Here is a 21,569-nt window from a genome sequence, read left to right as displayed (position 1 = left end):
TGATACACATGCGGGAGGAAGAGCCCGTTTCATGGGCGGTGACTGCCTCTCCTGTCTGTGCCCATGGCGCATGGTCCAGCGTGCATTTTACGGGAAGAGGCCTCAGGTGGTTGATCGACTAAGTGATTTAATGCAGCCCCAGCTCCCCACCACGATGGCTCTAGGGCAAACCTTAGAGGTAGATGTCCGTTTCCCAGAAACAGCCTGGAGACCCCTGTTCTCACTCTCGGGGACATTCTCACGTGTGTGTGAGACACAGTGGTTCTTGGACTTTTCGTCCTGGGACCTACTTCCCCTGCAGGAGCCTGTTCAACACTCCTATGCCTGTTCTTCCAAGTCCCAAGCAGTGGGCTCCGGGGCCTCTGAATCCGTCTCTGGCATCTTCCTCCTTCTGACTCTATAGAGAGGAGCTTCACTGAAAACCTCCTCTTTTCCTGGTAAAATAAGGAAGCTACAAGTCTGTAATGGAGAGCGTGTTCTGTCCTTGGTAGATATGACACCAGTGAACAACAAAAGACCTATGGCGCCTCCAAAGGAAGCTTCTCCTTCCCCTTCGCCTTCGCCTTCTCTGCCGTCGTCTTCTTCAGCTGGTGTCCCGCAGGCTCTGGATAGCTTGTCCCCGCCTCAGGTAAGTGCCCTCAGGGCCCTGCACAGGTGGAGGATGACAAGCTGCCTGTACTCCTTCCACTTCCACACTGAGCTCTGGATTCCCAGCACCCTTGGGTCACCCCAGGTGCACAGCCAGGGCCAGAGGGATGCTCTGTCAGGAGTCCACCCCACACCTCTTCACTCGTCCTTTCCACGAAAGTGCACCCTGCTCCTTCTCAGCCACGGAGGGTGCAGCCACCCACTCGTTCAGCAGACTTTCTAGGGCATGGGATCTGAGAGCTGCTAGGGCTTGTGCTCTGCCCTTGAGGGCCTCACAGAGGGTGTAGAGGAGCTGGCAGCTGTAGGATGGCAGGCACAGAACGCAGGGTACCTTTGGTAGCAGCTGAGGACCTTGGAAGCAACACCCCCTTGAATAGAAAATGGCATCACCGAGGCAGTCATGGTTGGACTCTTTCCTTCAATATGGGTTTATCAAGCCTCTATTACCTGCCAGACCTTGTTCTAGGCTCTGGGAAGTAGAAGATCTAAGACAGAAAAGTACAGACTCTTGTGAAGCTCCCATGACCAGAGCTCTTGGCAGGGCACAGTCACTCCTTCTCCAGTCTTCTATATTCTCCCTTTGCCAAGGGCCAAGCTCCTGCATGCTAGACATGGCTGCTTTCTCAGTGGTGAGAGGCATGAGTCAGGTTTTGAAGGGTCACTGGTAGATCCTAAAGGCTATCCTGCCACCACAGCTCCAAGCCAGAAGGGTAGCTGTCTACCTTACCTTAACGGTCTCCAAAGAAGAAGCCTTGGTTTCTCGGTTGTTGGAGGAACATACCTATGGGTGGAATGTGCCCTTTAGTAGGGGCCATGGCTGAGCTTCCTTGTGTGCCTGGCCACCCACAGGGACCAGGCCAGCCGTCCCCTCACTGGCCCAGGAGCTTGTCAGTGACTTTGCTTTCCTCTCTGGTTTCCTACCCACCTAATCTAAGGCTCAGGAAAGACTTTGGTCAGTGATATGGGGGCTCTGGGCCAATTCCAGCCCATCCCAAGGCAGCCACTTAGAAGGAAGAGTGGCCCTCTGAAATCATCCTAGGCAGAATTCTTTTTGACTTTGGGTATCCGAGATCTGGAGAGAGGAAGGGAGGGGGCTATAGACTGAGATGTGCGTTCCTCATATAAATAAATGCTGGGAACTTCTAAAAATCACTGCTCCTTTTTGCCTGTTCCTTCCAGGTGACAGTTTGCAACCCTCCTTCCCAGGTCTCAAGAGGTCATTTCAGTCCTTCCACCCCAAGCTTTCTGAGGCAAGCCAGAACCCAAGGACCACCCAAGGAAATCCCCCTGCATATCCCTCATGGCCAGGTGCTGGAGCAGACGGAATACTGCCTGGTGAGGCCTGGTGGAGACGGCCTCGAAAGCTCGAGGCCATCCGGCCCTGCAGAGATGGCTTCTGATGGGAGTCAGGAAGCAGAGGCCCCTCCTGTGGGTACCAGAAGCATCCACAGAGGCCCACACCCCATTGGAGGGAAGGACAGGTGCTCGCCAGACCAACAGCTGTCTCCCAGGGCTTCAGAGGACCCTGGAGAAGGGAGTACCAGACCCAGGAGGGGAGAGGAGGGTAGGTCAGAGCCGGCAGAGGAGAAGAAGTCGGGCTTAAAGAAGCTGCTTCTCACTCGGGAGCAGAAGACTAGGTTGCTAGATTGGAATGACTCCAACCCTAAGAGCTTGCGCCTGGAAGCCAGGGTGCGACTTTCCCAGAAAAGCCCCGAGAATGGCCGAGGAGGAGGTGTGCTGAAACCAGTCCGCCCCTTGCTGCTCCCTCGGGCAGTGAGAGAGACCTTACCAGCCCAGAGAGAGGCTCAGGAGAAGATGAGGACCCCAGCTGAACGGACTCCCAGGGAGCAAAGCGTGGCCCCGCCCAAGTCCCCGCTGCGGCTCATAGCCAACGCCATCCGGAGGTCCCTGGAGCCGCTCCTCCCCAATTCCGACAATGGCAGAAAGGCCTGGGCCAAGCTAGAGTCAAAGACTTTGCCCACCAGCCCACCCCACGCTTGCACTCGCTCATTCAACCTTCGGAAAAGCAGCTCCAGTAAAGACTGGGACCAACGGTCCCCCAAGAGAGACATAGCGAGCAGGGCCTCAGCCTTCTTCTCCCTGGGCCCCCCAGCCGCCAGGGCTGCCCAGCCCTCAGCCCTGAGCCCTCCTGACCCTGCCCTCCGCACCCACAGTTTGCCCAACCAGTCATCCAAGACATTTCCTGCACTCGTGTCCCCACCCTGCAGCAAGATCGAAGATGTCCCCACCCTCCTGGAGAAAGTGAGTTTGCAAGAGACCGTCCCAGATGCTTCCAGGGATCCCAAGAAAAAGACCTCACTCTTTTCCTCCCTCAGACTCAAAGACAAATCTTTTGAGAGTTTCCTCCGAGAATCCAGACCAAGAAAGGACCTGCAAGACCGCTTCAGCAGCCCCAAGGGGAAGGTGCCGCCCATGGGCAATGCCCAGCCCCCAGAGAAGCTGGTCAATGGCACCTGTCTGGGGCAGGGGGTCCCTCCTCCTTCTCCAGAGAAAGATGCAAGTAAGTGGCTCTTTCCTAACAAAAGTCTACCGTTCATGCCGGGCAATTAGTTGTTGGGTTAACAAGCAGGCATCTTTCATCTCTTTTTGCTTCTCAAATTAAATTCTGACAAAAGTAGGAAAACTTGAATTTAGAAAATTTGAAAAAAATCTGAAAAAATTAAATTTGAAATTACATTCTAGAAAGTTTTGGAAGAGGCAAAGAATCAACCATAATTCCGCTACTTTCCCACTCATTGACCATATGAATATTTTTCACTATTATACATAAAATTTTATCTTTTAAATCAACATTATATCATAGCTATTAAGCCAGTTACCTCATAGTCTACATAAATGTGATATAATGGCTGTAGAATATTCTGTCTAGTGTTTATGTTATTATTTAATGAACTATTTTCTTATTGTTTAACACATATATATATATGAATATATTTATATTTTATATATGGTATTGAATGAACATTTTTATGCATATAGCTTTTTCTCTCCTTTGAATTATATTTTTTTAGGATAGGTTCTAAGAAATGGAATTACTAGTTGAAAAGTGTGAGTTTTTTAAGATTCTTAACTGACACTGACAAATTGTTTTTTAAAAGAGAATTGTACCGGTAAAGACTATATAGGTTCTTTCTGTGTTATTTCTTACAACGGCGTGTTGTAAATTTCAATTAAAACAAGGGGAAGGTACCAGTTTATATTTCACCATTAATGAGAATACCCTTTTCACCACACTGTTACCTGCATTCAGTATCATATTTTTTCAGTGTTACTATTTTACTAGTCAAGAAAATGGTGTCTCTTTTAAACTTGTATTTTTTTTTATTACTAGCTTAAACACACTTAGTATATTTGGTTACCAATGGGACCTAAGGCTTTTTTATATTTAAATCTGATTATAATTTTTCAAATTACAAAATTAATTAATATATCAACAGATCAGAATAATTCAACAATAAGGAAATATTTTTTAAAAGTAACATAATCTCTCATATCCTTAGAGACAGTGTAAACACTTTTTTGTTGTTGCTATTTGTTTGATTGCTTTAAACAAACTGATTCTACCATCCCTATTGTTGAGAACTTTTTCTTTATTTCTTTAAACTTTAAAAACATTTAACTTTTATTTTGGGACTTCAGTTTTCAAGCAAAAAATTATTTCTCTCTTTTGGTGCTTTACTCAAAAAGCTATACAGATTAACAAGAGACTTTATTTTCAGCCAATTCAGGATTAGCATGGACAGGCTGGTGTATAACTACACCCTTTTTATTTCATCATAAAGTTTAGTCATGCTGTGCATTTTTTGATAGATAATACATTCACATGGCTCAAAATAAAAGGGTACAAAAGGCACAAAATGAACAGTCCTATCTCCCATCCCTGTCCCTCTCTGTCCCTGAGCCGTCCAGGTACTATCCCTGATGACAGATACTATTATCAGGTTCTTGGGCATTCTTCCAGACAAAATTTATGAATATATGAGAAAATTTACATATCATATTCTTTCTTTTTTGAACAAATAATAACATGCTAGCATATTGTACATACTTTTTTTGAACTTTTAATTTTATTTTGGAGATCATTCTGTGTTAGTACATAAAGAACTTTCTCCTTCATTTCATAGCTCCATGGTATTCCATTGTGCAGATGTACCATAATTTACGTAGCCAGTCAGTCCCCTGTGATGGAAAGCTTAAGTATTTCAAAATTTTGTTATTGCAAACAGTGCTACAATAATGAAGAACTTGGGCCATTTGGCATATGTGTGAATTTACCTCTAAGATAAATTCCTAGAAGTGGAAATGCTGGAACACAGTACATGTGAATTGAGAATTTTGATAGATATTGCCAAATTGTCCTCCATCAAAGTGGTGCTGCTTCACCCTCCCCAGCAGCAAAGCATGAGAGTGCTATTTCTACACTGCAGTGCGCTACCCAACTTTAAAAAAAATCTTTACCAGCCTGATTACAGATTGAGCATCTCTTCATACACTGAAGAGTCATTTGTGTTTCCTTTTCTGTGAACTGTTGTTTCTGTCTTTATCTAGTTTTCTGTTGCGTTGTTGGTATTTTTCTTGGTAATATGTAGGGACTCTTGTAAAAGGGGAACTTAGCTTTTTTCTTGTGATATAAATTACAAATACTTTTTCCAGCTTCTTGTTTGTGTTTAACTTTGTTTATGGTGATTTTTGCCACATAAAATTTTACTTCTATATAATAGTTGTAGCAATTTTCCATTTTATGGCTTCTGGGCTTTGTACAATATAATTCAGAAAGAACTTTTTCTAAGTTTATGGGCAAAGTTTCTTATTTTTTTACATTTATATGTTTATATCAAGAAATTACCCTAGTATAAAATGTGAGCTATCGATCCAACCTTCTTTTTTTAGATGTCTCTTTGGTTATCCTAAAATAATTTAGTGAATATTCATCTTTTCTTCTCTTATGTGAGATGACATCTTTATCATATATCAGATTCCTGTACTTGGGCTGATTTCCACACCGTCTATTATATTCTATTGAGTTGTCTGTTATGTATCAGTTCCATACTGTTTTGATTATTTTCCTTTACATATTTATATATTTAAAAAATTCTGTATTTTACCATCTGGTAGGAAGAGTATTTCATTATTGATCTTCTCTTTCAAAACTTTCCTGGCTCTTCTTGCTTCTTTGATATTCTGTATGGACTGAGCATTAGCTTGCCTATGTACCCCCAAAATCCTGTGAGTACTTTTATGGGATTAAGTTTACAAACTAACTCAGTGAGAATTTACAACCTTACGATATGAATTGCCTTTCCATTTGCCCATATCTTTTTTTGTGACCCTCTGGAATATTCTAAACTTTACATCATACAGATCTTGCATATTTATTGTTAAGTTTATTACTAGATACGTTTGTTTTTGTTGCTGTTATAAATAAGATATTTTCCATTTTATCCTCCTACTATTGTGTATATGAAATTTATTGATTTCTGTATAGTAATTTTTGACCCATCCATTTTTACTAAATTCTCTTTGCTTGTAAATGTTTTTCAATGACTTCTCCTAGGTCCTCCCCAAATATACAGTCATAACATCTACAAATAATGATAATTTTACCTCTTGTTTTTAAGTTGTGTAGCACTAACTTATTTTGTTTCCTAGTTTCTTTGGTTTCCACCATCTCTAGAACAATATTAAGGTAGTGATAATGGTTTCTATATTATATTCTGAACTTTAATGAGAATGCATCTCATTAAATGTTTTCCCATTTAAGCATGGTGCTGGCTTCTGGGTTGACCCAGATATATTTTGAGAAAACAGCCATCTAGTCCTGTTTTATTAAAAGTATTTTAAATCATGAATGGATGTTGAATGTTATTAAATGTTAGCACAATTTGAGATGACTGCATGATTTTTGCTCCATAGTTTAATTAATAGTATGAATTGTGTAATGGATTCGCTGATACTGAACCATCCTTGTATTGCTGAAATAAATACCACTCGGTCATGGTGTCTTATTATTTAATATACTTTTCTGTTCTGTTTGCTGATATTTTATTTAAGATTTTTGCATCAAATTCATAGTGAGATTAGCCTTTAGTTTACTTACATCCTATTTATATGACTTCTGTATGTGCTGATTAGAATAAGTTGGGGTAAATGTGTTTTCCTGATTTATTTCCCACAGAGGGCTGCATTCATTTATATTCATTAGGAAGTGGTGTGACTTCCTTAGCTTGGAACAGAATGGGAGTGCAGAATGGAATTAGGTTAAAGCTGACCAGCTCTGAAAATAGTGCCTGGACCCATCGCATAGAAGAGCTTTGTGTTTCTGAGGTGTTCTTAAGTCAGTATCCTAAGAATGCAAAGATTTTACCTACCCTATCAGATAAGGCCCATTAGTTTCCTTGTATTTCCCTGCCCTCGCCCAGCCTACCAATCACAAATACACACACACACACACACACACACAGAGCTCACTTTACACTTAACTTCCTGCACACTTCCGTGCAATGGAGAGAGAAAACAGTATTGAAACGGAGAGTGAGAAACTTTCAAAATTTATTCAAATGGAAATACCTCAGATTTATGATCACTTGAATAAAGAGCCAGCTGAAATTTAATTTTTCTCATTTTTACAACACACCTTGCCAGGTAAATTATTGGTAAACATAAACTTCTCAGAGTCTTTTACTTGGGGGCATAAACTGACTTCAAGCACTTACCAGTGCCAATTTTATACCAACAATTTTAATGCTAATTATTGCTCCTCTATGTAGTTAAACAAAGCACCCTGAGAACCTCTCTTTTAAAATTTTTGTGTAAAATATTTATTGCAGTATAAAATACATGCACAAATAGTAAGTACAAAACTGATGAATTTTTGCAAAGTGCACATTTGTGTAATCACCTTGGAGATCAAGATATAGAACACTACCAGCATTCAGAAGACTCCCTCATGCTTCCTGCCAAATATATGTGCCACCCAACAAAAGTGCGTACCATCTGACTTCTGTCATCTTAGATTATTTTTGCAATTTTTTGACTTTATAAATTTGAATCATTCAGTCTTGTGGTAGGCAAAATTCTGAGAGGACCCCATGCTGCCTGCCTCCCATGTTCTTGCCCTGTGTACTCTCGTCCTCTTGAGTATGGTGGAATGTGAATATGGTGGATCTCACTCCTGTGCTTAGGGTATGGGGTTTTGCAATTGTAATTAAGTTCCAAGACAATTGAATTTGAGTTCATCAGAAGGGAAATGGGTAGGCGTAAGGTAATCGGGTGAGCCCTTAACAAGGACTGGGCCCTTCCCGAAGTCAGAAATTCAAAGCATGAGAAAAACATGGTCCTGCTGGCCTCAAAGGAGTAACCTGTCATGCAGTGAGAGAACTTATGAGCAGGAGGCTTCTAGGAGCTACAACCAGCTGACAGCCAGCAAGAAAACGGACCCTGTATCCTACAACCTGGAACTGAATTCTGCCAACAATCTGAATGAGCTGGAAGAGAACCCTTAGCTGCAAATGAGACCCCAACCCAGTGGACACCTTGACTGCAGCTTTGGGAGACACTGAGCAGAGGACCCAGTGGAGCCAGGCCTGCACTTCTGACCTACATGACTATGAGATAATCAGTAGGTGCTATTGTAAGCTGCTATGGTGTTCACTGCTCCCACAACAATAGAAAACTAATACAAGTACGTGCCCTTTTGTGCCTGGCTTCTTTCACTAAACGTTAAGGGGGATGTATCCACGTCCATATGCGTAGCAGTGGTTTCCTCTTTTCCACCACCTCATTTTATTCGCTTGTATGTGTATCCATGTCCATATGCGTAGCAGTGGTTTCCTCTTTTCCACCACCTCATTTTATTCGCTTGTATGAATATGACACTCTTTACTGGTGCATTCTGATGCTGGGCACTTAGGTTGTTTTCAGTTGTTTTTATTGTGAAGAATGCTGCTTTCAGCACCCTTATACATAGTGTTTCTGTTGGGTATTGTCAAAGATAAACAAAGCCAGATACTAGTTAAAGTGGTAAGGACAGAGTTTAATTAGTAATTTATTGTTACAGTAGGTAAGAGAGTTCAGTATGAACTGAACTCAGCTTCGATTTTGCCAGAGGTGGCTGGGTGTTTGACAGGGAGAATGAGAGAATAGGGAGAGGGGTGAGTGGGGTCTCAGTAGAGTCAGGGAAGTGAAAAGTTCTACACGGTCGGTTAGTGTAAATGCTGGTTAGGTCAGCTGGGTCTGTTAGCTGGCAGTGATTGAAGTTAGGATTCTATCCTCCCCCAGAAACTGGGAGACTGAGGCCCTATCCTTCCTGGTGATTGCATTTGAAAGGACTGGCTTTCTGGTCCTCTTGAGTGGTAGGAGATACATATACATCTCAAAGGGACGGAAGAAGCATTGACAGTTGTAAGCCCTTTTTAGTAAAGGCTCTAAGAAAGTGTGGTCAGGAGCCTATAGACAGGTGTTGGCTAAAACAAACAGTAAATTCATTTGTCAGTCTTGAGTTTTCTCAGGCAGGTACTTTAAGGGGGACTGGGTCATCCTAGGGATGTGGCCTTGAACTGTTAGAAACTGCCAGTGTTTAAGTCTTTCAGTGTAGGAAGAAGAGGGTGGGCTAAACTATTTGTGTTGAGAGCCTAGTTGCTACGGGCCAAGTTTGAGGTCTAGTCGAGGGGGCTCAGGTGAGCTTGGCTAGAGTATGGGCGAAGAGAGAATCTCTGTCAGTACGTACCTGGGAGTGAATTGCTAGGTCCTGGGGTTAGGCGTGATTGGTTTGCTTTAGTAGGTACTGTCAAATGGTTTTCCAAAGTGGTTGTGCCAATGTGTATACCCTCCAGCAGGAACCGAGAGCTCCCCTTGACCTACATCCTTGAGAACACTCCATAGTTTCAGTTTTGTTTTGTTTTGTTGATGTCACCATTTTTATGGGCGTGTGGTGGTATCTTATGGTTTTAATTGGCATTTACCTGATAATGATGTTGCACTACTGTTCACATGCTTATGTAGATATTTTCTTGTATGATATCTCTATTCAAGTCTTTTGTCCATACTTTCATTATGTAGTCAGCGCTTTCCTTATTGGCTTGTAATCTGTGTAGATTCTGGATATAAGTCCTTTGTCAGATATATGTATATATAAAACATCTTCTCCCACTCTTCCACTAACTTTTTCACTCTAAAGGTGTTTTTGATAAACAAAGGCACTTATTTTAATAAAGCCAAATTTATCAATATTTTCCCTTATTGTTGTTGATTTTTGCATCCTGTTTATGAGATCTTCCCTATCCTGAGGTCACAAAGATACTGTTGTGTGTTACCTTCTGGAATTGCACTGCCCAATAGGGTAGCCACTATTTCACACTTGAGATAGGGCTAGTGTGAGTAAGGAATTGAATTTTTAATTTTATTTATGTTAATGGATTTAAGTTTTAAAACTGAAGCTGTATAAAATATTTTTCTATTCAACTCAACTTTTCTCTTTTGATAGGATTACATTTCACTTTAATTATTGAAAATGTATTGTCTAAACCAAGATGTGCTCATTCCAAGAAGCTCTCATTGTCTGGTTCACAAAATGCCCCTGGCCAGATGCTCAGCATCAAAGACATAAGGGCCTTGAAAGTTCTAACAAGCCAGAAAAGGGTTGATGTTCCCCTCCGTGGAAAGTAGCACTGGCCTTCAACAGCACAGACATTCCCGTTTGGTTAAGCCACAGCTTACTCTTGGGCTGGGAGTCCTTGTGGGGGAAAGTTGTAGATGTTTACAAATTCAAGCCCATGTTTAAAACCATTCAAGGGCTTCCCTGGTGGCACAGTGGTTAAGAATCCACCTGCCAATGCAGGGGACACGGGTTTGAGCCCTGGTCTGGGAAGATCCCACATGCTGCGAAGCAGCTAAGCCCATGCACCACAACTACTAAGCCTGTGCTCTGCAGCCCGTGGTCTGTAACAAGAAAAGCCACCGCAATGAGAAGCCCACTCACCGCAACAAAGAGTAGCCCCTGCTCACTGCAACTAGAGAAAGCCCGCGCACAGCAACAAAGACCCAACGCAGCCAAAAATAAATAAATAAATATTTTAAAATTTTAAAAAACAATACAAATACTTCCAAAATATTAAAGTTATATCTGAAAACCATTTGTATGGTTCTTTCCATAAATTTCAAAGGTCAGTAACTATTATTTTGGTGCATATAGCGGGCTGTACCAAGTAATCTCTCCCCTTTAGCATCCCGGCAAATCATCCCAGGTAAACTGGTTATTACTTCAGTCACTTATTTATCACCAGTGATGAGTTTCATTTTGGGAGTGCATGTAATTTTTATAAAATTTACCTTGTTTTCCACAAATCTTTTCCACAAATAAAGGAGCTATATATGAAAAAAAAAAAAAACAAGAAACAAGATGTGCTGTAAGTATAAAATATGCACCAGATTCTGAAGACTTAGTTTGAATGAAATAATGTAAAAGATCTCATTAATATTTTTATATTTGATTACACATTGAAATGATAATATTTTTGAAATTTGAGCTAAACATATGATTAAGACTAATTTCATCTGTCTGTTTTTACATTTTTTAATGTGGCTACTAGAAAATTATAAATGACATACATGGCTCATGTTGGATTTCTATTGTACAACACTGTTATAGAAGCTTTATTATTTTATCTTTCATAATTAAGTCTATGACCAACGTAAGATAGATTTTTGTATATTCTGTGAGGTAGGGTGAGTGTTTATTTTTTTTCCATGTTGTTATCCAGTTGATTCAGCAGCATTTATTTAAAAAGCCATCTCTTCCCCCCACTTCATTGCAGTGACACTTTTGTCATTAATGAGGCAGGTTCATTTTTGAACCTTCTATTCATTTCCACTGGTTTGTCTGTCCTCGCACCTGAATCGCGCTGTTTTCATTATGTGGTTTTATAATAAATCTTCATAGTCTGAAGTAAATTCTCCACTTTGTTCTTCAAGATTGTTTGATATTCTTGGCCTTTTGCATTTCCATATGACTTACAGAATCAACTCATCAATTTCCACAAAAACATTTTCTGGGCATATGACTAGTATTGCATTGACTCCAGAGATAAATTTGGAGAAAATTAACATCTTTATAATAGTAAGTCTTCAAATCCCTGGACATGATACATTCCTAAAGACTTCTGCAATTTCTGTCGGTGTTTTGTAGTTGTAGTGATCTTGCACAATTTTCATTACATATATTCCCTGGTGTTCAACTTTTGTGTGTGCAGTTAAAATGATACAGTTTAAAATTGATTAATTTAGAGACATTTGATAGCTTTAGAATATTGTGTCTTCTGATCTGAGAACACACTATAACCCTCTATTTAGTCAGAGTTCATAAAAATTCTGGTTATAAGTCCTTTATCAGATATGTGTTTACAAATATTTTCTCCCAGCTAGTGGATTGTCTTTTCATTTTCGTCATCCAAAGAACAGCAGTTTTTAATTTGATGAAGTCAAATTAATTAATTTTTTTAATAATTTGAATTAGATTTAAGAAATCTTTCTAAACCCAAAGTTACTAAGGCTTTCTCCTATGTTTTCTCTCAGAAGTTTTACAGTTTTTAGCTTTTGGGCTTAAGTCTATAATCCAATTCTAATTAATTTCTTATAGTAAATAAAAGTCAAAGTTTTTTGCCCATACATACCCAATTTTTAAAGCACCACTTGTTAAAAAGTCTCTTCTTCCCCCACTGTGTTACAATGTCATCTTTACAGATAATCAGTTGACTATATACGTGTGGGTTTACCTCTGCTCTCTACTCTGTTCCATTGATCTGTATGTTTATCCTTATACTCTCTTGATTACTAGAGATTTAGAGTAAGTCTTGCAAACAGGTAGTGGGAGTCCTCAAATTTTGTTCTTAAAAGTTATTTTGGCTATTCTAGGTCTTTTGTGTTTCCATAAAAATTTTAAATTTAGCTAGTCAATTCCTACCAAATAAGCCTGCTGGAATTTTGATTGGGACTGTTTTTAGTCTCTAAATAATTTGGGAACAATTGATACCTACTGAGTCTTTCAGTCCATGGAGATGCAATATCTCTTAATTTATTTAGGTTTTCTTAGTTTTCAGTGTGTAGTTCCTGCGCATATTTTGTTAAATGTATCCCTTAAGAATTTCACAGTTTGTTGTGTTACTACTGTAAATGGAGTGGCTTTCTTAATTTTGATTTTCAGTTGCTCATTGTTAATATGTAGAAACGCAATTGACTTTTTCTATTGTCCTTGCTAAAATCACTTATTATTCTAGTAGCTTTTTTGTGAGATTTTCTACGCAGATAATCATGTTGTCTGAAAATAAAGACGGTTTGACATCCTCCTTTCCAGTTTGTATACCTTTTATTTAACTTTCTTGTACTGCCTGGGACCCCCTATACAGTGCTAAATAGAAGTGGTAATAAATAGATCGTTATCTTTTTAACCCAATATCAGAAGGTTTATCTTTCTATTTGCTGTAGATTATTTTTATAGGTACTCTTTTTATTGGTTATAACATTATGTGCTTAACATGTACAGCATTATATTTTGACTCCTGTATACACTACTGTGTGCTCACAGCCAGAGTTTTAGTTCCCATCCATCACCATACAGTTGACCCTCTTTACCCGTTTTTCCCTCTGGTACCCTCTTCCCTCTGATAACCATTACTCTGTTCTCTGTATCCACATGTTTGTTTTTATTTGGTTTGATTTGATTTGTTCATTAATTAATTTATTTTTGTATTCCACATATAAGTGAACTCATATGTATTTGTCTTTCTCCATCTTATTTCACTTAGCATAAAATCCTCAAGGTCCATCCATGTTGTCACAAATGGCAAGATGTCATCCTTTTTTATGGCTGAGTAGTATTCTCTCCTATACCACATCTCTATGAACGTAGCATAGTGATGAACGTAGCATAGTGTATATATCTGTGATGAATGTAGTATAATGATGAACATAGCATAGTGTGTATATCTTTTGAAATTAATGTTTTGTGCTCTTTGGATAAATACCCAGAAGTGGAATAACTGGATCATATGGTAGATCTATTCTTAATTTTTTGAGGAACCTTCACACTGTTTTCAACTGTGGCTGCACCAATTTATATTCCCACCAGCAGTATATGAGGGTTCCTTTTGTTAGATATGTAACTACTCGGATTTTCTATTTCTTCTTATGTCAGTTTTGTAAGTCATGTTTTTCCATAAATTTGTCCATTTAATCTAAATTTTCAAATTTATTGTCATAAAATGGTTTATGGTTACTAGCTTCCTTTAGTACTCTGTAGGACTTTTTATGCCCAGTATTGGTAGGTGTGCTTTCTGTCTCTTTTCTCTCAGTCATTCTTCGTTGAAGTTATCAATTTTTTTTTGAAGTTATCAATTTTATTCATCTTTTTAAAGAAGAAAAATTTTGCTTTGTTAATTTTCTATTTTATTTCTGCTTTGTCTGTATTGTCTTTCATAATCTGTTCTTATCTTGAGTATTGTCGTCCTTTTTGGTTTCCTTAGGTTCATTTGGTGGTTCTTTTTCTAGTTTCTTGAAGTAGATCTTAGAGCATCAATTCTCAACTTTTCTCTTTTGCATAATGTATACATTTAAAGCTCTAAATTCCCCTCTAATCATCACTTTAGCTGCATTCTATTCATTTTGTTATACCATATTTTTTATCATCAGTTAATTTAAATTTATTTTTACTTCTTCTTTGATCTGTAGGTTGTTAGAAAGTATTGCTTAAGTTCTAATCATTTTGAAGTGTTCTACTTATTTTTTTTATTAATTGATTTCTAGCTTAACCTTACTGTTGTCAGAAGACATACTATGTATGACTTCAGTTCTTTGAAATTTGTTGATACTTGCTTTATGGCTTGGCATATCACCAATTTAGTGAATGTTCCATGTGCTCTGAAAAAAAATTATATTCTCTAGTTATTGAGGATGTTGTTTTATATCCGTCAATTAGATCAAATATATTAGTCGTGTTTGCTCAAATCTTCTATATCCTTACAGGTTGTCACCTGTACTGCTGACCAACTGGTTATAAGTAGAGGTTCCCCCAGTTCCTTCCTTGGGTTCAATAATTTGCTAGTCTGGTGTAGAACTCAGGGAAACACCTACTTACACTTACTAGTTTATTATAATGGATATGATAAAGGATACAGATGAATAGCCTGATGAAGAAATACATAGGGTGAAGTCTGGAAGGGTCCCAAGCACAGGAGCTTCTGTCTCCATGGAGCTGGGGTGCAACACCCTCCCAGCACATGGATGTGTTCACCAGTCTGGGAGCTCTCTAAACCCTATACTTCAGGGATTTTTATGGAGACTTCATCACATAGGTATGATCGATTATTAACTCACTTTCCAGCCCCTCTCCCCTCTTCAGAGGATGGAGGGGTAGGGATGATAGTTCCAAGCTTCTAATCATGGCTTGGTCTTTCCAGTGACCAGTCCCCATCCACAAGCCCACCAAGAGCCACCTCATTAGAACAAAAGAAACTCCTGTCACCTGGGAAATTCCAAGGGTTTTAGGACCTTTTTGTCAGGAATTGGGGTCAAAGATCAAATATTAGCAGAAGCCAGGGGCAGAGACCAATACAGAAAGTCCCTGATTTACACTGGTTCAATTTGAAATTTTTTGACTTTATGGTAATGCAAAAGCAATATGCATTCATTAGAAACCATACTTCACATTTTGAATTTTGATCTTTTCCCAGGCAAGCAATATGTGGTACCATACTCTCCAGAGAGCCACAGCTCGCAGTCAGCCAGGAGACCTGGCTGGTAAATAACCGATACACTTACAGCCTGTATTCTGTACTCAAACAACCATTCTGTTTTTCACTTTCAGTGTACTATTCAATAATCTATCAATACATGAGCTAGTCTACCCTTTGTTATAATTAGGCTTTGTTTTAGATGATTTTTTCCAACTGTAGGCAATGTAAGTGTTCTGAGCACATTTAGGCATGCTAGGCTAAGTTACATTTAGTAAGTTAGGTGTATTAAATGAGTTTTCAACTTACAATATTTTCAACTTAGGATGGGTTTATCAGGATGTAACCCCATTGTAAGCTGAGGAAGATCTGTAGGTATATTTCTTATTATTTCACACTATCTTACATTTAACAGTCAATTGTCTTTTAAAGAAATTAAGAACCACAAAGAAAAATTATTTTATATTTATCATTTCTGAACCTCTTCATTCCATCTGGTGTATTCCTTCTGCTACAGAACTTTTTAAGACTTTTTTATATCCATGTCAGCTAACAACAAATTATCCTAACTTCTTTCTCCTAAAAAAACAATAAAACAAAAAAACCAAAAACCTTTATTTTTGCTTCATTGTTTTTTAAAAAAACAAGGCAGGTAAGGAGAATTTTTTAAAAATATTTATTTATTATTTTATTTATTTATTTTGTCTGTGCTGAATCTTAGTTGCTGCACACGGGATCTTCATTGAGGCATGCAGATTTCTTAGTTGTGGCCTTCGAACTCTTAGTTGCAGTGTGCATGCGGGATCTAGTTCCCCAACCAGGGATCAAACCTGGGTCCCCTGCATTGGGAGTGTGGAGTCTTACCCACTGGACCACCAGGGAAGCCCCTTTTGCTTCATTTTAAATGGGTCGTTTCACTGGACATAGAATCATAAGTTGACAGATTTTTTTGTTCTTTCAGCATTTTAATGATGTTCTATTGTCTCTTGGCATGTTTAGGTTCTGACAAGATGTCCATGGACATTCTTATCTTTGTTTCTCTGTATGAAATGTATCATTTTTCTCTGTCTGCTTTTAAGATTTTATCTGTATCTCTGGTTTTTGGCAATTTCATTATCGTGAGGCTTGCTATGATTTTCTTTGTGTTTACCCTGCTTGTGGGTTTTTGAGCTTCTTGAAGCTGTGGATTTACAATTTTCATTAAATTTGCATGATTTTCAGCAGTCTTATGTCAACTACGTTTTCTGTTCCTGTCATTCTCCCTCTGTCTCCTGGCACTCCAATCACATGTATTTTAGACCACTTGATATTGTCCCACGGGTCACTGAGGTTCTATTCATTTTTTCAGTCTCTTTTTCTCTGTGCTTCATTTTAGATAGTTTTTATTTTATTGCTATTATTTAATTCCACTGAATATTTTCCTCTGCAGTATTTAGTCTGTTGTTAAACTGATCCAGTGAAATTTTCATTTCAGATTTTGTAGTTTTCATCTTTATAGGTTCCATTTGGTTCTTTTAAAAATATTTTTTGTTTCTGTCCTTATTCTGTTCGTGTTTTCTTTTTAAATTCTTGAGCACATTTAGAATAACTCGTTTTAAATCTTTGTCTGCTAATTTCATCATTTCTGAGTCTGCTTTTATTGATTGATTTTTCTCTTGATTATCAGACTCATTGTCCTGCTTTTCTGTGTATCTAGTAACTGTTTACTGGCTGCTAGATTTTGTAAATATTACATTTTAGAGTGTCTAGATTTTGTTTCCTCATTTCAAGAGTGTTATATAGGCATTAAAGAATGTTTGGCAGGCAGTAGAGTAACTTGCAGATCAATTTGTTTCTTACAAGGCTGGTTTTTAAGCTTATTCAGTTATGTCTATAATGACCTTTACTCTAGAGCTAATTTATCCCTGTTACTCAAGTGCGATTCTTCTGTCGTCTCCACTCTAATGCCCCCAACATTTGCTCTACCCTATTTGGGTAAAACTTGAACATTTTCCAGTCTTGTGAAAGCTTTAGAGATTATTTACCCTATAACTTTCCAGCAGTTGTCGGCCCAACCTCGTGCAATTTCTCTCTATGCATCTATAATTTATCATTAAGCAATAGACTCAAGTTGACTTTTTTTTTTCAGTACACGGGCCTCTCGCTGTTGTGGCCTCTCCCGTTGCGGAGCACAGGCTCCGGACGCGCAGGCTCAGCGGCCATGGCTCACGGGCCCAGCCGCTCCGCGGCATGTGGGATCTTCCCGGACTGGGGCACGAACCCGTGTCCCCTGCATCGGCAGGCGGACTCTCAACCACTGTGCCACCAGTGAAGCCCCTCAAGTTGACTTTTATGCTTATTTCTGAAGTCTGTTTTCTACATAGCTCCTTCCTCTCAAGTACTCTTCCCCACATATTCCAACTGCCTCAGCCCACTCAAATGGTGACCTTTGTCTTCTCAACTCAATGAATCTGCTATGCTCTGTTTAGGTTCCTCCTACCTGCACTGTGTTCTGGAAAGTGCCTGTAGGCAGAAAGCTACTGTGATTGTAGGGCTTACCTCATGTAAGCTCTGTTCCCACCTTTATCACAGTTCTGTACTGCCTCTTGTCCAGTGTCTGGAAACAGCTGCTTCATATATTTCATCCTGACTTCTAGTGCTTTGTGGTGGGAGATCAATCCCAGAATCAGTCACTCCATTATAGCCAGAGTAGAACAATGCTGCAAATGTTTTAAGCTTGCAAATGAAAAGTAAAGTAGAATGAATGGTTCTGATGGAAGAGAGTAAAGGGGAAGAGATTCAGGGGTAACTATTTAACTTTATGTAACTTTGCCAGAAGTTTAAGAAATGCATTATATCTGGGAACATTTTCTCCTCAATTTCAAAATAAAATTCAGTGGAAATATTAAATTTATTTTTGATAGAAAAAGTTTCAAATTTAGGTTATTATACTTCCTCCATAAAATGACAGTTGATTAGGCAGTTTTACTAATATTGCAGTATTGTTTGTTGGGATCAATGATGATGATGAAGCAATGGCTGCTGCTTCATCGTCTGGGAGAGGCAGCTGATGATGACGACGACATTTATTTAAGCACCTGCAGTGAACCAGGCACTGTGTTAGGCTCTTTATATTGATTACGTTTACTCTTCTATAACAGTTCTGCGAGTTAGACATCATGATCCCCAGAAACTGAGGAGGTGAAGTTAGTTCCTCAAGCTCACACACTAAGAAGGGAATACTCAGTGACTAAAGTACTCAGTGGTGATTTAGTGGCTGGGGCTGGGAGACAGTCTCAGCTTCCCACTAACAATGCCTCCACCGTTATTATGCAGCTCCTGATTTTCTCTTCACCTGAGCGTTCGCATCTGGCAAATTAAAGTGGAAAACAGTTAACTCTCTCCCCAGAGAGGCTGTGTTATTATATAGATGTTTTGCATTATTTTGCTTTGAATAACAGCATATGTAAATGTGTTCCTGGAAGTTAAAATTACCCTTAATTTTTAAAACTTGGCCTCTCCCACTGGGGTGAATAGTTGAAAATTACGGGGAAGAAAAGGCAGGCTGGAGAGAATGCTAGTCAGCTTGGAATTGCCTCTCCTCCTCCCTCCCCACCCAACACATATTTCTCTTTAGATAGAAGCTGATGCGGCAGAGTAAAGATTAGTAAATCTCCTATCATGGAGTCCTAGCTGGTTCTGATAGCCAGTGTTCAGGGTGCGTTAATCCAGATATTAATCATTAACTCTGCATCAGGTTGATGTGTAGGGGCAGATGTTCTTGCTGAGAAGAACAAAAGTCTCCTGTGGCACCTGGAACACTCTATCACACGTGGTCCCCAGTCAGATCACAAAGAGATCTGAGCGAACGCAGGCACTTTGCTGCCTCTAACCATCTACCTCTTGTTCAGGGGTTGGCATCTCCCCTCCACTTCAGCTCTCCCGTGGGCCCTGAATTGTTGAGCCCTCCCTATCTTAAACCGCCTTTCCTGGCATTTGAATCATCACTTCGATGATGTGATAATATCTGCAAGTTGGGAAAATAAAATTGGCATTTGTTTAGCCATAATTAATGAAATATTTATGTTGCATGAGACTATGTGATAAAACCTTAGGCTTAGAGTCCTTTTGCTTCTGATTACATTTGGGATTTTTTTTTTTTCTATGACCAGACATTCTGACGCCAGCCCTTTTACACTGAGCAGATGTCATGTAGTAAAAATGGGTGCCAGATGCTGTGAGCCGCAGAAGGGCGATTTGTTTAAGAGCTGGCTCCGACTTTTTTGCATTCAATTACTCTGCAGAACGAACCTTACACAAGCATTTAGGTAACTCAGCTAACTTCAGACACGAATTTTACTAACAGATTTCATCTCTGAATGCATTCCTAGCAACACACCATACAAATGGTATTTAAGGAATTAATTGATGTCTGCATAATACCTTTTTTTTCTTTTCACATGAAAAGAGAGCTGCAAAGCTCTTGGCAGGGACCCAGAAATGTAATTAACGTAGAGGGCCAAATTTTCGGTTGCCCTTAGGTGCTGCCGCCTCACGCTCATGGCAGGTGCAGTGAGGGGAGGGCAGGGAGGAAGAGAATGGGGGTAGCAGGGAGGAAGGAGAGGTGGCTTTGGGTCATGACGCAGGAGAAGAAGCTAGGAGTTCAGTGAGTTCTTCTGTTCCCATTTCAGGTCCCAAGCACGTCCCCATCAGAGCACAGGTGACAGGGACTGCCTCTTCCACCTCTTCCACCACCACCTCCTCTGCAGATGAAGAATTCGATCCTCAGCCTTCCTTGCGGTCAAAGGTAACAACACTTGGCAAACCAAAGGGGGCCTTGGCTTGCGGGGGCCGTTTACCATCCAGATTTCAGACCCAATGTGGGCTCCAGCTGCAGCAGTTTCATTAGGAGGATCACGTTTCATTGCATCTGACAGCAACCGCTCTTTTTACCTGGAACACCCTAAGAATTACCTTTTTATATATATTTTTTAACTTTTAGGAACTTGCCTTTCTCAGAGATGTCAAAGTGGAAAGGGGGAAAAAACAGACATATTTACTTGAAACCATTTGGTGACTGCAGCTCTTAAAGTGGTGATCCAACAAGCAAACCATCGAAAAAATTAAAACAAGCAGATGTGTATTTCCCTAGGGGTAGCACAGCTTCATTTAAGAAGCACTAGAGGCAGATTGCATGGAAAACGTTATGTTTATTCTAATCAGAAATGCGAAATGAACCATGCAGTTGCATCTAGGCTCTGAGGATCCCCACTGACTAGCCGTGTGCTGGCGGGGGAATGGCAGTTCTTCTCTCTGCTTAATGAACATTCATTTCTGGAGAACCCTTTAAATAACTCCCATACCCATGGATTAAAAAACACAAACGTCATTGTATGTCTTTAAACGTGTCTGTATGTTACATACACGGAGACACGCATCCCATGACCAAATCCCACCATTGTTTTCTTTATCCTCTGGGGCTGGAAGAGCTGAATGGCTGGACATCATATGCTTCCTGGGCGGACAGAAGCAGTTCACTGCTCTGGCAGTGTTTATTTTTTGGAGCAGTAAGGATCTGCGGAGAAAAAGAGAGAACCAAATTTATTTACTTAAACTCAACTTTTCCATATCTAGCACTAGGAGCTTTGGCATCATCTCAAGTCATTCAGGGGTTCCAGCTCCCCACGGCTCACCTTGGAGCAAGTAAGTCAGGAGGGAGCTGGGACATGCTGGGGAGAGAGAGAATGAGAACAAGAGAATATGTAGAGATTTCTGGTTTCTAACCGTGGGTGGCCATGATCAGTTAGACACTCAGTACCAATGAATTCTATGTGTCGTGTTGATTTCTGGGATTTCCTTACAGACCCTCTCACCCCCTTGAGTGACCCTGAGTTAATTCTGTATTCAAATGAGGCAGAAGCCCCAGCATCAGCCATTCTGCCACTCATGGGGACCAAAAGAATGGAGTGGCTGAAAGCCATCGAAATGGCAAGACCATGATACCTAGGGCAAGCCTTGCGAATAGCTCCTTGTCTCCTGCTGGACCAGAACAGAGCCAGTCAGCACATAAACCTGCAGTGTGGTAAACCTTGCCCGCTTCACCTGGCTTCCAACACGCCCACTCTTCAAGCAGGGAAGCTGGCAAAAAGGTTCCTTCTTTATGACTTCCCAAGGGCTCACACTGAAGGAACATGGGAAGTG

General features: G+C 40.0%; 1 protein-coding gene across 14 annotated transcripts in view; it reads left to right on the top strand.

Annotated features, from left to right (window-relative positions):
* The window catches only part of MICAL2 (microtubule associated monooxygenase, calponin and LIM domain containing 2), a 222,379-nt gene that overhangs the window by 164,308 nt on the left and 36,502 nt on the right, over nucleotides 1-21,569 (top strand). For all 14 annotated transcript variants that reach the window (XM_049713783.1, XM_033404495.2, XM_049713786.1 and 11 more), the window contains 3 exons: nucleotides 492-628; nucleotides 1,828-3,169; nucleotides 20,060-20,175. In XM_049713783.1, the coding sequence (XP_049569740.1) occupies nucleotides 492-628; nucleotides 1,828-3,169; nucleotides 20,060-20,175 (1,595 nt within the window). The remainder of the gene's footprint in view (nucleotides 1-491; nucleotides 629-1,827; nucleotides 3,170-20,059; nucleotides 20,176-21,569) is intronic.

Source organism: Orcinus orca, chromosome 8 (genome assembly GCF_937001465.1).
Source record: "Orcinus orca chromosome 8, mOrcOrc1.1, whole genome shotgun sequence".
Lineage (NCBI taxonomy): Eukaryota > Metazoa > Chordata > Mammalia > Artiodactyla > Delphinidae > Orcinus > Orcinus orca.
The sequence above is the reverse complement of the archived record's forward strand: the minus strand, read 5'-3'. Positions and strand labels throughout refer to the sequence as shown.